The 15,748-nt window shown below is 39.1% G+C and overlaps 1 protein-coding gene across 3 annotated transcripts in view; it reads right to left on the minus strand.

The window, feature by feature from the left end:
* Positions 1 to 15,748, minus strand: part of AKT3 (AKT serine/threonine kinase 3) — a 258,369-nt gene that overhangs the window by 229,777 nt on the left and 12,844 nt on the right. For 2 of the 3 annotated variants that reach the window (XM_074948928.1, XM_074948929.1), the window contains exon 2: positions 2,478 to 2,632. In XM_074948928.1, the coding sequence (XP_074805029.1) occupies positions 2,478 to 2,523 (46 nt within the window). In that variant the 5' untranslated portion in view covers positions 2,524 to 2,632. Of the gene's footprint in view, positions 1 to 2,477; positions 2,633 to 15,748 lie in introns of those variants that run through there. The other variant, XM_074948931.1, reaches the window with a different exon arrangement.

The raw sequence follows: 15,748 nt of genomic DNA on the forward strand, positions 1-15,748 counted from the left end.
AGGCATGCCCAAAATATAGTAGTATATATCACTGAAATCTTGTTTCAAAGTATTACAAAGGTGATAATACGTGATACAGCTATCCAAGATTTCTAGAGTTTCCCACTTTAAGTAAAATTGATCAGTAAGTGTCTGCAGGAGGGCAATTTATAGCAAGTCCTCTTATTTTGAAATAGAGCTAAATGAAGGAGTCAGATACAAAAATACTCAATCAGTTTACAACTTTTTAATTAGCCTCGCTATATACTTTAGTCCATTGTTGCCTCTTGGTCAAAGTATATAAACAAAAGTGAGACACCACCAATAAATGGAAATTACTCCTCTGATTTACGTATAATTATACTATCAAAAAGCTGACACTGAAATACAAGAGCATCCAAGCAAGCTAGTACTCCTAACCAGACAGAAAGAGGTATCTTTCTGATTATACCAATATCAGCTCCCCAAGTTCTTCCAGCACCAATTCAGATATTCATATTTTGTAGTCTCCCCTACTTATACAAACTGGTGGACTGTGAGCATAAGCTGTTGAGTTTCATATTCATACTAGATAAACAAAGTCTTATTTTGATTCCTTAAGACAATTTAAACAAAAGGATGTTCATTTGGAAACTCTTAAGATAAAAGGTCTTGTTCTTGAAAACAACTGCTAGGATAACCTAAAGGTATTTAAAAAATTAGAAGCCAAAACTATGTTTCTGTTATCAGCAAATTATTTTACTGTTCTTCAGTTACTTTTACTTCTTACTACTTTTTTTAGTTGTGCTTTATCTTTGCTGTAGTTTTGCCAGATATACAGTCATTAAATTTGTTGTAAATAAGAAAATACTCACGATATAAAAATAATAGGAAAAATGTTTTTAAGAAACCTCACTATAGTCATTAAAAAGGAAGTCATGGAGCAACACTAATTATGTGTCTTCTTTACTATCACTTGACTCTAATGCAGTGGTTCTCATACTGTGAGTCAGGACCCCAAAGTGGCTTAGACTTGCTGGGGCCTCGGGCTGAAACCAAAACCCCACCGCCCGAAGCTGAAGCCCCAGGGCTTCAAGGCTCAGGTTACAGGCTCCCTGCCTGGGGCTGAAGCCATTGGGCTTCAACTGTGCCTCCCCCTCCCCCCAGACAGATGGGCTCAGGCTTTGGCCCTACCACCTGGGGCAGAGGGGCTTGGGAGGGCTCAGGCTTCAGTCCCCCCTCCTGAGGTCATGTAACAACTTTTATCGTCAGAAGGGGGTGTTGTGGTACAATGAAGTCTGAGACCCCCTGCTCTAATGTGTATTTTCTTCCAAGTGAGATAAAAGAACTTATGGGCTGTAAGCATTGATTTTAACTGGAAGCTGCTATAGATATGTGTAAACTGGGGCAAAGGGCAAAGATGCCAAAGTCAAAACTTAGGAAACATTTTTAAAACTACACACTTTGGTACTACAAATAGCTAAAAACTTAGGACTGATCTAAATATCCCCAAGCATGAATTAGTTCCCATCCTACTCAACCTGGCCACGTACATATATACACTACTACCCATGTACACAACACAGTAAAGATCTTTAACAACATATTCGGCATGGGAGCAGAAAAGCATTTTTGTGACAGAAAAGTTAAGCTTTGGACAAATCAGGCAATCCTCTCCTAAAGTGACTCCTTTGGGTTACTTACAAAATGAAGTTTGTAACTGCTAACAGCTACCAATTAAGTTATAATTCATTAAAAAAGGATCAGACAGAAAAAACTAAGTATCAGCTTTAAACAGTCAGTTATACTTTAACAGATACGTGTGCTGAATTTAATTTGTAAAACAAAAATTAGTGAGATTAAATTAAACAGAAGTACATCTCTCAGTCTAAACATTTTTGAAGGCATTGTTTTCACATGCAGTACCAATCAACTAAATGCCCAATCTTGCTCTGGCTACATTTTAGTATTAAGAAAATAATTTTAAACTGGCCTCCATGACAGAGATATTTGTTCCCAGATCAGCAAAAAAGTAAACTTTATAAAAGAAAATGTTTCTTAAAAATGAAAATAGCACAACTCTAAATCAAAGATCAAGCACACTAACATTCCTCAATCTGTTACATCACTCAATGACCGATTATAAACAGTCAACCCAAAAACTAAATTTAATAAATACAAAATTGCTCTTTATTTTGGAAAACATTTGTAACTTTATGCACATGGGCCCCAGTTCAGCAATACAGTTAGGCACATTGACTTCATGCAAATAGTCCCATTGACTTTTGCAGGACTCCTCACATATATACTACTAAGCACGTGCCTAACTGTTTGCACGATCAAGGTGTCAGTCCCCATGTAGTCTGGACTGTCGCATTAAGAGAGAGAAGATACTTGCTATTAACTGGGAAACAACATTACAGCAAAGTATTAGTCTTTTCATATTCCCAGCTGCACAATATCATTACTGATAGAGTGCTACACTTTAGAAGAATTTTCTGTTTATATTTGGAACTTACCCCTCTTCTGAACCCAGCCTTCTTTCACAATGGTAACATCGCTCATGATGGCTCCACTCTGAGCCCTCAATTCAGAGAAAAGTTCTCTTGAGTTATCAGCTTGAACGTTTGGCTTCTCTTATGCTGCCCTTCCCAATCTCTACTGAGGAGTCAGCCTGGAAGAAAGTATTAGAGAAGGAATGAGAAAAGAGTTAAATTCTAACATAAGTCTTTACAAATGTCTCCCACTGATTGACCCATATTAAAAAAAATGTGCCTGTTAAAACAATTTTTGAATAGCACTATAAAGAAAGTACTTCTCTGGTCTTATGGCAGGTTTCAACAGCAAACATAACTTTCAACTAAAATACAGTTGTTGCAAACAATGTTAAATAAACGATTATCACCTACACCAGGGGTCGGCAACCTATGGCACGCGTGCCAATTTTTAATGGCATGCTGCTGCCTGCCGGGTCCCAGCCGCCGGCCCCACTCAGCCCGCTGCCGAACCCAGGCCGGGACCCCGGCAGGCAGCAGTGAGCCATTAAAAATCCCGCCCGCCCCAGCCTACTCTTCTCCCCACCCCACCCCCATGGGGGCAGGGTGAAGAAGCCTGGTCCTGCCGGCTGCTGCTGCAGGGCAGGCAAGCTCCCCCCTCCACAGCCTCTTCTGCCAGTGTGCTGCGTTCCTGCTCCTCCTCCTCTCCCCCCTACCGCCGATCAGCTGATGGCCCTTGCAAGGGAGGGGGAGAAGCGGAGCCGCAGAGCGCTCTCTGCTCCATGGAGGAGGCAGAGAAGTGGTGGGGACGGGGCCTTGGGGGACAGGGGTGGAATTGGGGCATATCCCCTCCAGCCCCCTGCCGTGAGCCGCTCTGGACGGGGGGCTGGAAGCACCCCCAGGACCCTAGCCCACACCCCCAGCCCTCTGCCCTGACCCCTGCACCCCCCCCACAACCCCAGCCCTCTGCCCTGACTCCAGCACCCCCCCCACGACCCCAGCCCTGACTCCAGCACCCCCCCACACATACCCAGTCCCCCCATGCCCTGACCCCTGCACCCCCCACACATCCCAGTCCCCGCCCTGACCCCTGCACCCCTCTACAACCCCAGCCCTGACTCCAGCATCCCCCACACACCCCAGCCCCCTGCCCTGTCCCCTGTGCCCCCCTCATACACACCCCAGCCTCCTGCCCTGACCCCTGCACCCCCCCATGACCCCAGCCCCAACTCCTGCACCCCCCCATACCCAGCCCCTCCACATCCCATGCCCTGACTCTTGCACCCCCCACATTCCCACCCCCACCCTGAGCACCAAACAGGAGCTCCTGCACACACCCTCACACACATTCCCACCTGCACCCCTCGCACCAAACGGGAGCTGCCCTGGTAAGCACTCCACACCCAAACCTCCTGCCCCAACCCTGAGCCCCCTCCCTCATTCTAGCTCCTGGCCAGACCCTACACCCCAACCCCCAGCCTGCTCCTTCACCCCCAGCCATGTGCTCAGTGCACTCCCACCCTGAGTTCAGTGCAAAGAGAGAGAGAGGAAGAGAATGGGCTAGAACCAGGGAGAAGGTAGGTACCCACTCTATGTGGGCAGGGCCAGGATCCCAGACCGGCAGCGGGCTGAGTGGGGCCGGCAGCCGGGACCCTGGCTGGCAGCAGCTGGTGGACGGAACCTCATACCGCCAGCCCCACTCAGCCCACTGCTGGTCTGGGGTTCTGGTTGCCAGCCCCTTGCCAGCCAGGGTCCTGCCACAGGCCCCGCTCAGCCTGCTGCCAGCCTAGGTGAACAGAACCCCAGGCTGGCAGCGGGCTGAGCACACCGGTGGCATAAGATCAGCATTTTAGTTTAATTTTAAATGAAGCTTCTTAAACATTTTGAAAACCTTGTTCACTTTACATACAACAATAGTTTAGTTATATAATATATAGACTTATAGAGAGAGACCTTCTAAAAAACGTTAAAATGTATTACTGGCACGCGAAACCTGAAATTAAAGTGAATAAATGAATACTCGACACACCACTTCTGAAAGGTTGCCAACCCCTGACCTACACCAACTGTAGACTACAGAGTTCTGTCCATGTTTGGAATGCAATTAAAGGAGACTGTCAATGGCTGGACCTACAGCACCTTTCCCTGTTTTCAGATGTTATCAGTGTCCATGTAATTCATAAGTGGTTTTATTTTTAAACTTTCAGTGCTCTTATTTTCTGTTTTTTATTTATTTAAAATAAAGTGCCAGATGTACAGCACTCATGAAAAACTGCAAGAGATCGTATATCATGCATATACATTAGAAGAAAAGTTATTTAAAGAAATATTTCAGTCTGAAACCAGTTAGGCATTATAAATGAGAGGTTATTTTTCCATGATTGCTGAAGTCTGCTTTTAACTGATTTGTAATTTTAACAAATAAGGTTATAGAAATATTTTGATACCCTACCCAGTCCAAATCCTAAAAACACTTCAAAGATAAAGTAACTAACAGAATCATATTGTCTACAAAACACCTCTTCTGTAAAAATAAAAATAAAATAAAATAAAATAAATAAAGAGCATAAAAACAGATAAAAAGCCTCTTAAGAGTGGACATTAGCCAAAAAGGTATAATTTTAGGGCATGCAGAAGTACATATTTTCCCACAACTTTCAACCCAGTTTTTTGATCAGAGGTGGGCAAACTACAGCCCAGGGGCTACATCCGGCCCCAAACATTTTAATCCAGCCCTTGAGCTCCCGCCGGGAAGTAAGGTCTAGGGCTTGCCCCGCTCCGGCGCTCCAGCCAGGGAGCAGGGTTAGGGTCTTGCCGCACTCCACACGGCTCCCGGAAGCAGCAGCACATCCCCACTCCAGCTCCTACATGTTGGGGCAGCCAGGGGGCTCCGCACACTGCCCCCACCCCAAATGCCACCCCTGCAACTCCTACTGGCCAGGAACTGCAGCCAATGGGAGCTGCAGGGGCGGTGCCTGCACACAGGACAGAGCGCAGAGGCACCCGGCCGTGCCTCTGCATAGGCGCCGGAGGGGGGGATATGCCACTGTTTCTGGGAGATGCTTGAGGCAAGCGCCGCCTGGAACCTGCCCCCTGCCCCACCTCTGATCCTCCTCCCACTCTCCAAACCCCTCAGTCCCAGCCCAGAGCACCCTCCTGCACCCCCAACCACACCCCAGAGCCCTCATGCCCTTCTGCACCCCAAACCCCAATTGTATGAGCATTCATGGCCTGCCATACAATTTCCATACCCAGATGTGGCCCTTGGGCCAAAAAGTTTGCCCACACCTGTTTTAGACGGTAGGGTAGAACTGACCCTTATATCCAGAAGTGTTGCTGTCAGAAGCCACACTGTTTACTCCTAAATACCTCCCTCCACAAGCTGCACCATATTACAAGAGAGAGACTAAACCAAGGGTGGGGGAGAGATATACACTTTTTGTTTATACATTTTTATATATTTTTGTTTTATAAAACATTACTATCACTCACACTTAGTACATAACTCTGTGAATGTAAATGTGTGATAGAACCGTACATTGCATTGCTACTCAAAGCCAGTTGGAAAAGTGAAGGGGGACAATATTGTCTGTTCAACCAGCAATTTGTCCCTTCCAATGTTTGGTTCAAAATTATACCACTGTAAATAACTTACATATACAGTTGCATGTTATTTATTATTTGATTTTTTATTTCCTTTGTATAGATGCTGGAGGAAAGGTTATGTTTGGATGGATATTGTGCTGTAAAAAATAAAATCTGTCATAATGACAAATATATTCCTTATATATCAATTTATGATATGATAATATATAAATATCAAGTGTATTTAGTTTAACATTTTATGTTTTTCATGTACTGTTTTTCAGAAATATACAGGTGGATTTTTATTTTTTAATTTTCTTTTTTTCAGATACTACAATCATTGCTATACACTATAAGGCCCAAATCCTGCAAACTCTTACACTTGTGCTTAAATCTAACCATATATACAAAAGCGCTGGATCCCATATACACTCTAGAAAAACACCTAAAACAGAAAGATTTTGTTTGGTTTGTTTGCACTTTTACAGATGGCTTCATTTAATTGTAAGAATTTTCTTTTAAGGTCAAGACAACAGAAGCCTCATCAGCTGACTCAAGGCTTTTAGATGCTGTTCTGAAAATGTTCATATCTTTAAGCATTTAGGTTTCATTTTAGGTATTATTTAGTGTGATAAAGAGGATATATAGTTTTGTATTTCTGCAGCATTAACCTTATTAAACAAAGTTTATTAGTGATTTTCCTAGGTTATTTTATAGTTTTGTACACGGCTTATGAGTTTTAATTTGTGCAATTCAGATTAGAGTTTTAAAATTACCACTGTCTGAGAGAAGAGAAAAACTATTAAGACATAACATTGTACATACAAAAAATATTTTTCAGGAAAACTCTGACTCCAGTTTCACTCTCACAGTAGACTTCATCTATTCCTTAAGAAGACTGAGAAGCCATTATTATTACTACAATAAATAATAATCACAGTAATATATCTTCTCATACGAGATCTCCATTACTAGAGGTTGGCAACAATGGCAGCCTATTCTGTACAACCCCCTGCTCATCTCTTTGTGAGCCAAAAGTCCTTTTGATCCACCCAGGATACCATAGTGTCCATCCAAGATCTTTTTCTTCCTCTTTTTGTTCAGCCATCAACTTTCCCTTTCAGGGCCTGCAAACATGCATCACCTGCTGACTTCCTTAAAAAATGTGCCCTGCAAATCAAACCTTTCTTTTCATACGATCTCTGACTAGTATTTGCTGAGTTCCTATTGCCAATACTTTTTTCACTGGTTACATGGTTTATCAATATTTTCAAAATTCTTTTATAACCACATAATTTGAAGGACTGTAGTTTGATTGTTTGAATGTCCACATTTCACAGTCGTAATTTAACACCGACCATATGTAAGTTTTTAACAGTCAGAATTTAGTCCTGAGATGTGTGTCCCTTCTCATCAAATGTTTATTGTTCCAGAATGTCTCTTTTGCTTTTGCTATTCTGGTGCTGACTTCAGGATCCAAGCTCCCATCTTCTGTAATGATGCTTCCTCAGTAGCAATAATTTCTCACTTGCTGTGTCACTCACTGGAATCTTGCAGGTCTTCCCAGGATCCTTGCATACCACCACAGTTTTTGTCTTCTTACATTCAACTCTAGACCATATTCTTTGCCATATTCATCTATAATCTCTACTAACTTCAAATGACTACCTTCTGAATCAGCCAACAGCACTATGTCTCTTGCATAGCAAATGTTATTAACCTATTTTCCATTTATCTTAAACCTTCCTCTACTAATTTAATCAAACACTCACTATAAATGTTGAATAAAGTCACTGACATTATACAACCCCATCTCTCACATTTGCATCTCCCATTACAATTGCCTTCTGATTCCAGTATAGTTTTATTACTCAGAGTTTTTGTATCCATCAATCCCTAAAGCTCTAAATATGTTGAGCAATTTGTGGTGATAGATTCTGTCAAATACCTTTTGAGGTCAATAAAACACAAATATCATAGAATCACAGGACTGAAAGGGACCTTGATAGGTCATCTGGTTTAGTCCCTGAACTCATGGCAGGACTGAGTATTCTATACAGGTGTTTATCTAACCTGCTCTTTAAAATCTCTAATGAGGGAGATTCCACAACCTCCCTAGACAATTTGTTCCAGAGCTTAGCCACCCTGATAGTCAGCAAGTTTTTCTTAATGTCCAACCTAAACCGTCCTTGCTACAATTTAGGACCACTGCTTTTTGTCCTACCCTCAGAGGTTAGGAATAACAATTATTCTCCCTCCTCCTTGTAACAACCTCTTAGGTACTTGAAAACTTATGTACCTCCCACCCCTAGTCCTCTCTTCTCCAGACTAAACAAACCCAATTTTTTTCAATCTTTTCTAGACCATTTTTGTTCCTCTTCTCTGAGCTTTCTCCAATTTGTCCACAGCTTTCCTGAAATGTGGCACCCAGAACAGGACATAATACTCCATTTGAGGCCTAATCAGTGCGGAGTAGAGTGGAAAAATTAGTTCTCATGTCTTGCTTACAACACTCCTGCTAATACATCTCAGAATGATGTTTGATTTTTTGCAACCGTGTTACACTGTTGATTCATACTTAGCTTATGACCCTCAGATCCCTTTCTGCACTACTCCTTCCTGGACAGTCATTTCCCATTTTGTATGGGTGCAACTGATTGTTCCTTCCTAAGTGGAGTACTTGGCATTTGTCTTTATTGAATTTCATCCTATTTACTTCAGACCATTCTCTAGCTTGTCCAGATCATTTTGAATTTTAATCCTACCCTCCAAAGCACTTGCAACCCCTCCCAGCTTGGTATCATCTGCAAACTTTATAAGTACTCTATATGCCATTATCTAAATCACTGATAAAGATATTGAACAGAACCGGACCCAGAACTGATCCCTGTGGGACCTCACTCAATATGCCCTACCAGCTTGACTGGGAACCACCGATAACTACTCTGTGGGAAGGGTTTCCAACCAGTTATGCACCCACCTTACAGTAGCTCCATCTAGATTGTATTTCCCTAGTTTGTTTATGAACAGGTCATGTGAGATAGTATCAAAAGCATTACTAAAGTCAAGATATACCACATCTACCACTTTCTCCCTATCCACAAGGCTTGTTACCCTGTCAAAGAAAGCTATTACATTGGTTTGACCTGATTCGTTCTTGACAAATCCATGCTGACTTTCACTTAGCACCTTATCTTCTCGGTGTTTTCAAATTAATGGAGCAAATAATTAAGCAATCATCTTTCTGGGTACAGAAGTTAAATTAACTGGTCTGCAATTCCCTGGATTATCCTTATTCCCCTTTTTATGGATGGGCACTATATTTGCCGTTATCCAGTCCTCTGGAATCTCTCCCGTCTTCCATGACTTTTCTAAGATAATCGCTAACGGCTCAAATCCCCTCAGTCAGCTCCTTGAGTATTCTAGGATGTATTTCATCAGGCCGTCGTGACTTGAAAACATCTAACTTGTCTATGTAATTAACTTCTGCAACTGAAAACAGTTATATATTGATACCGCTCACTTCATTCTCTTTATCCAATTATTCAGATTATTTGTATTTCTCAGACATTTGTATTTCTTAGATAATCTGCATTTCTTTTTCATCATTTTATTTAGTCTTCCATATTCCCCTTTTTCTGTTATCTATCTTTGTGCTTTTACTTTCGTTCTTTCATCCATCAGAACAATGATTTCTTCTGTTACCCATGGGTTTTTCTTAGCTATTAACTTCTTCCCTACTTATTTATCTGCAGCTTCTTTAATAGCATCTTTCTGACATTCCCAGGTCACTTGATCTTTGTTGTCATTCATTTTTTTGCAAGTGACTTTCTATCTCATCATTCCATTGAGCATCCTGGTTAGCTTTTGATTTTCTGTTAATTTTTCAGTTTGATATTAATATTAAGTTTTTATATTGTGTTATTAATATATATATACACACACACACAGAGGTTTGAAAGGGTTAGATTTTTACCAGTAAATGTCAGTAGAAGTCAATTTTACCATACACACACAAACCAACAAAAAAAAAAAATAGTTCCATCAATAATCAAAGTTTATAGATAAAGAAAAGTGCTGCTGGAGAACTGATTAGTGTTTTATTTAAGGATATTTAATTTGTATATTTTGACATGTGATACTGACGATTTGTGTTTTAACAGTTATAAATCTCAACATCTACTGTCATTAAATAATTGTCTGACTCTTCCCACTGTCTGACTCCACCCCCATAAATTCCCACAAATGTGAAAATTTAAATAGATTTTTTCAAAAAAAATCAGAAAACATAAAAAATAAAAATAATTCTGCCAAGCCAATATATAAACAAGTTAAAACTGCAATGTACATGCCTACCATGGGTTATTTAATAGTTATTTTTTCACCCTTTCTGAGAGTTTAACATATTTTCCATTTTTTGTAGGTAGGTGGGTGTGTGTAATAAATTAAATAGTTTATTTTAGTTGGTGTGTAAGGTTTTCCAAAAGTGCCTAGTCTCTATAATAATTTCAGAGATAATCTTTTATACTGTGATGTAGCAATAATCTTCTATTCCTATACAGTGATCATTAAGTATAGTTAGTGTGTGCACTCTGTCACCTGAATGTTTGAATAAAAAGAAAATGTATGCTGAAGAATACCACGGTTTCGCCACGAATGTTGATTAAGTTAGCATCAGTTAGAAGCAGATGCTGACAGATGGGCAATATATTATTTCTTTACTGATAAAGTGAACAAATATCACAGTAACCTCAAAGTATATGCCTGTGGGATCTTCCCCACCTAAATACCTTGCAGCACTTCAACCAACAGAGCTGAAATTCACAAAATGAACTGGATAAGAAGATAATTGACTGAATTACCTCGAGCATCACAGTATTACTTAAGAATTGCCTGGACTGTTTATGAGACCCTGACATGGGTGGATTTGATTTAAATCACTAGTCAGGAAAACTCGATTTATAATCATCGATTTCTACATAAAAGTGCATTCTTGTTGGTTGTTATAAACAATACATATTCTTCACAACTCAGAGATAGATGTAGGTTTCATTTTTAGAAGGTACACACCATACATTTTTAAAAGTGATTTAGAAAACTTTTCAGATTAGTTTTACAGCTCTATCAGAAAATGAATGATTGTTTGGTTATTTCATTTACCAAAGGTAATTGAAGCAGATATTTATGAAGTCATTGGGAGGTGAACTATCATTAATATTTGGAGGATTTTCTTGCCATGCTGTATTAGGAGGAGAACATCACCAGACAGACATTTAAATTGTTTTATTTAATTAAATAACAACAAGTTAAGTATTCTGGATTTTTTTCCTCAACAGAAAACATATAATATTTTAACAAAAAAGCCTATGAATTTTTGAATTCAGTTAAACATTCAAGTTTTTTAAAATCAGATTTGTTTTTGTTAAAATTGTTTTTAACTAAAATAGTTAAATGAAATTTAAAAAAAAAAAAGCAAATCAACTGTGTCAGCCAGGTCAACATGAGAAACTGAAAATACTGGCTTCTGCAGCTAACTCAGTCGTCTTCACCTTCATTTTCCTGTTTGCCCATAATCTGGAAAAGAAAAACAAGCTTTCCTGGTTTTTCAGGTCCCAAACGATTTCTCAGTTTGGAATGAATTAGTCCAAAGGAAGAAAATATTCTTCTACACCGGCAAAAGAAGCTACTGCTGTTAAGAGTGAGATTATCACTTCAACAGTCTCTGAATCCAAGTGCTTATGTGACTTCCACCAGTTCACTGATGTGACTTTCTTTAAATCATCATCAACGAACATCTATTTCTTGAATGGTTCACTCTTAGCGCTGAAGTTTATTATAGTTGGCATTATGGAGGGAGGATTGCTGGATGTCCATGTCATAGCCATCTCCTCTTCTTCAGCAGTTAAGGTTTGACCCTGGTACCGAGTATTGAGAATATTTGCAAGAAAATGAGCTGGAGATAGTGCTTGTCCCATTTTTTTTTTTTTAATGCTTGTAATTTAACTCGGTCATTGCATATTTCTCTTTTTAAGATCTCACTCAGTTCCTTCCAAATTACAACAGTGTCAGCAATAAAACAGCTATTTCCCTGCATTTTGTTCAAGGCTACAGAAATAAGCTTCAGGGTACTCAGCATGTGTTCAACATTTCTCTTAAGCCCGATTTTGAGAACATTGGCTGTGACAGTGCCATTTATTTTTTCATGATTTTGTTCACTGTCATCAGATTAGGCCAGTTCTTGATATAGTGCTCAAAACAGTCCACTACTGAGTTCCATCGCATGTCTTGTGGGAGAGTTAGCTTGGTTCCTCCCACTTTTTTCAGAGCAGCTGCTGCAAAGTGGTTGTTACGGAACTATTTTGCAATTTCAACAGCATTAGCCTTTATTTCTGGAACACTGAAGTCTTTGGCTAGGAGGTGCATCAAATGAGCACTGCAATTGTATGTTATTAGCTTGGGACTCTCTTCCAAATAATTTCTTCTCATGTTGGATACATTTGCAGCATTGTTGGTGACCAAGCTGCGTACTAGACATTTGAATTTTTTCCCCACAATTTGTTATAGCTCTTACTGCTACTTCTTCTAAATATTTGCTGTGTGTGCATTTCCTGATGTATCACTGGCAGATAACTCTGAAACTATAGAAAATGATGGTGATCTTGAAGGTGGATAGTCTTCAGAATCCTGTATGTTGAGGATGGAGTCGCCTAAATAAAATAAGTCAGTGCAGTTATTTAATTATTATTACCATACTGCTCATTTAGTATTACTCATTACATTCACTGACACTCAGTACTACTTTAAAGGTGAAATTATAAAAGGAAGATCTGCCTATTTCAGCTATTTATTTTTTATCACAACTGCATCTAAAATGATAGTACCATACAGTAACAACTATATTTTTTTGCTCAAACATGAGAATTCAAAAATAGTCTGGAAGAAAGACAGGCAGTCCTTAAGAAAGAAGTATGAAATAAAGAAGTTGACCAACCTGAAGATCCTGCATGTTCAGACATGTTCCTTTCATCATCTTCAATGCAGCTTCCTCCTGAGAAGGAGCACTTCTCATGATGTTGTTTCATTCGGGCAGCCAGGCCTTGCATTTCTTTGTTGCAGTGTTTACATTTTGCACGCATGCCTGTCTTACCCACAGGTAGAGGAACTTCATTAAAATATTCCCAAACTGGGTCTCTCTTATGACGTGCTGCCATTATAGGTTTTCCCCTCTAGTGAGAGAATGATATAGTAGATCTCAAATCAATGAAAGCTACACTCAGAAAGACCTCAACACTTCTGGAATATGCGCCTCAAAACAGTCTCACTTTTGTTTCTACTGCCTGTCCCTCCCTTCTCACATTTATCTCCAGACATCTCCTTTTCCAGATCTATTCCACCCCTAACAATCTTCTATTCATTGAACTTTTTGAAACTTTGCACTTTTAGCGAGGTAAGGGATTGACTCTGTGTACACAAATTTGAGAGGGACAATACGGTTGAGGTCTGTTATTTCTCACCTCTATATATTATTTATTTAAAAACATTTTTGGTGTTAACATGTATGTTATCTCTGGAGACACAAATCCACATTTTGAGAACTGCAAAACTAAGCATCTCTGATGCTATCTGCTAGACTGAGCACTGAGTCCCACTGGGTAGATAGAAAGATTAACCTAACTAATCTATACAGAAGCCCCTGAAACCCCATAAAATTGGGTCCCTAATCCATTAACTATTCGAACTCATTTACAAAACTTTTCTTAAAACATTACATGAATATACTGTCTCATACTACAGAATCAGAATTTATAATCCCTATTCCATGATGAGATATCTTTGAGCTGTAATGTAACAATTAAAATTATCTTTAGATAGGTTGTTTCCTCAAAAAGCATTTTATCAAAAAATCCAATTTTTTTTTATTTATTTTAAAAAATCATTGATTTTTATCCACCCTGACTATAACCTTTTAGTCCTGGATACAACAATTGTTAATAACTTTGCTTAACAAAAAGTAAACTCTTCAAACAAATCATAATTATATGTGAAGTTAGAGGAGATAGTAAACAAGTTAATATTGAGCTCGAGAAATTAAAATAAATGTACAGTAAGATCAAATTTCAAAAGGGGCCATTTTAAGATATTTGTAGCTTTAAACCCCATTTATTAAATTTTGCTGAAACTTTGTGAAAACATTTTACTTCACTCTGAAACTAAGCCTGTAAAACACAGATTAGATTTTCAAGAGTTACTTGGGACCAGGGATGTCAAAATTGATCTTATTGTGAAACTTCATTTAAAACATATCTGTTCAGAAACACACTCTCTCTCGAATATGCAATGGGGGGCTTTTAGGACCATACGGAGTTCATTAGAGAAAAGTAGGATGCAATGTGTTATTTACAAATAAGAGCCTTGTCTATACTGGAACTTCACCTATTTCAAGAGGCCCAATAATAATGTTCCATTTTGTAGCATACACAGGACCTTCATTTTGTTCCCAAACAACTCTGTAATTTGGTCAGTCAACAACTCTGATGTTCCCCAACACATCTGACGTTCCAGAGTAGCTGGATACTGAAAGGATCAGATGAACATAGTCACCTATAGTCACTTTCACTGTTCCCAGTACAGTAATTTTCCCATTTTTGTAGGTCTGTCTGATAGCAAGAGATGAGTAAAAAAAGCTGTTTACGGTGTTTGGTCAGGAAACCATAATTCTACCAACACTGACAGGGACTGAGGGTGGACTAAACTTCAATTTTAAATATTCTGAATGGGATGACAGTTTAGTTTATCACACTGAGGGAAAGTGATAGTTTGAGCTTGAAAAGGAGTGTGGTGCTGGTAATAAGACAATATATTACGGAGTATATTGAACATACAATAATACAAGAAAATGGGAGCTAAAATACAGTATATACAAAATAATGAATATAACAGGGCAACATTTAGGTGAAAAAAATATTTTCTTCCTAGGATATTAAAGTTTTTCCAGACCCCACTAAACTATGGTTTTTTGTTTGTTTTAATTTACAGTTAGAAAAAGCAACGTATTATATTTATATCATATTTCTTAAGGAAATGCATCTTTCCTAGAAGAACAATTTTAAATGAAAGATATGATAGGGCATGTGCTTGCTGACCTAGGAGCACGTTTTAAAATACAATTTCCTTGTATTCACAAAACGTTGCAATGGCAGACAAAAATAATTGAAAAGTTATGAAGGTAAGATGGCTTGCAGCAAGAAGAACTTCAAGGATAAATATTAACTTTAGCCATAACAGATATAACCCACACGTTTCTGTGTATATATTGTTAATGATACTCAAAACATAACAAATACTGGGAATTTTAAATAGCAATGACAGTACCATAGTTGCTAGCATCCTAGAATGTAAGTTTATCTAACAAAACAAGCAAACTCAGTGCATGAAGGAACTAGCATTAAAGGCCTCTTGCAGGCCAACTGCTCCCTAAAAAGGAAGAATTTACCTTATATTCTTCCATTGCTGGAAAATATATCAGAATGGATTGGGTTGTGTCTCCCTGCAACAGCAAGAACTTTTACAGACAAATCTCCTCCAGTGCTTTAACAGCAAATCATGCACATGATATATCATACGCACACACAGGAACCTATTCTTCGATACATTTGACGATGCAAGTTCAACTTTTAACTCCAACAAGGTAAATAATTTTTGAATCATAT

The sequence above is a fragment of the Natator depressus genome, chromosome 3 (genome assembly GCF_965152275.1).
Source record: "Natator depressus isolate rNatDep1 chromosome 3, rNatDep2.hap1, whole genome shotgun sequence".
NCBI lineage: Eukaryota > Metazoa > Chordata > Testudines > Cheloniidae > Natator > Natator depressus.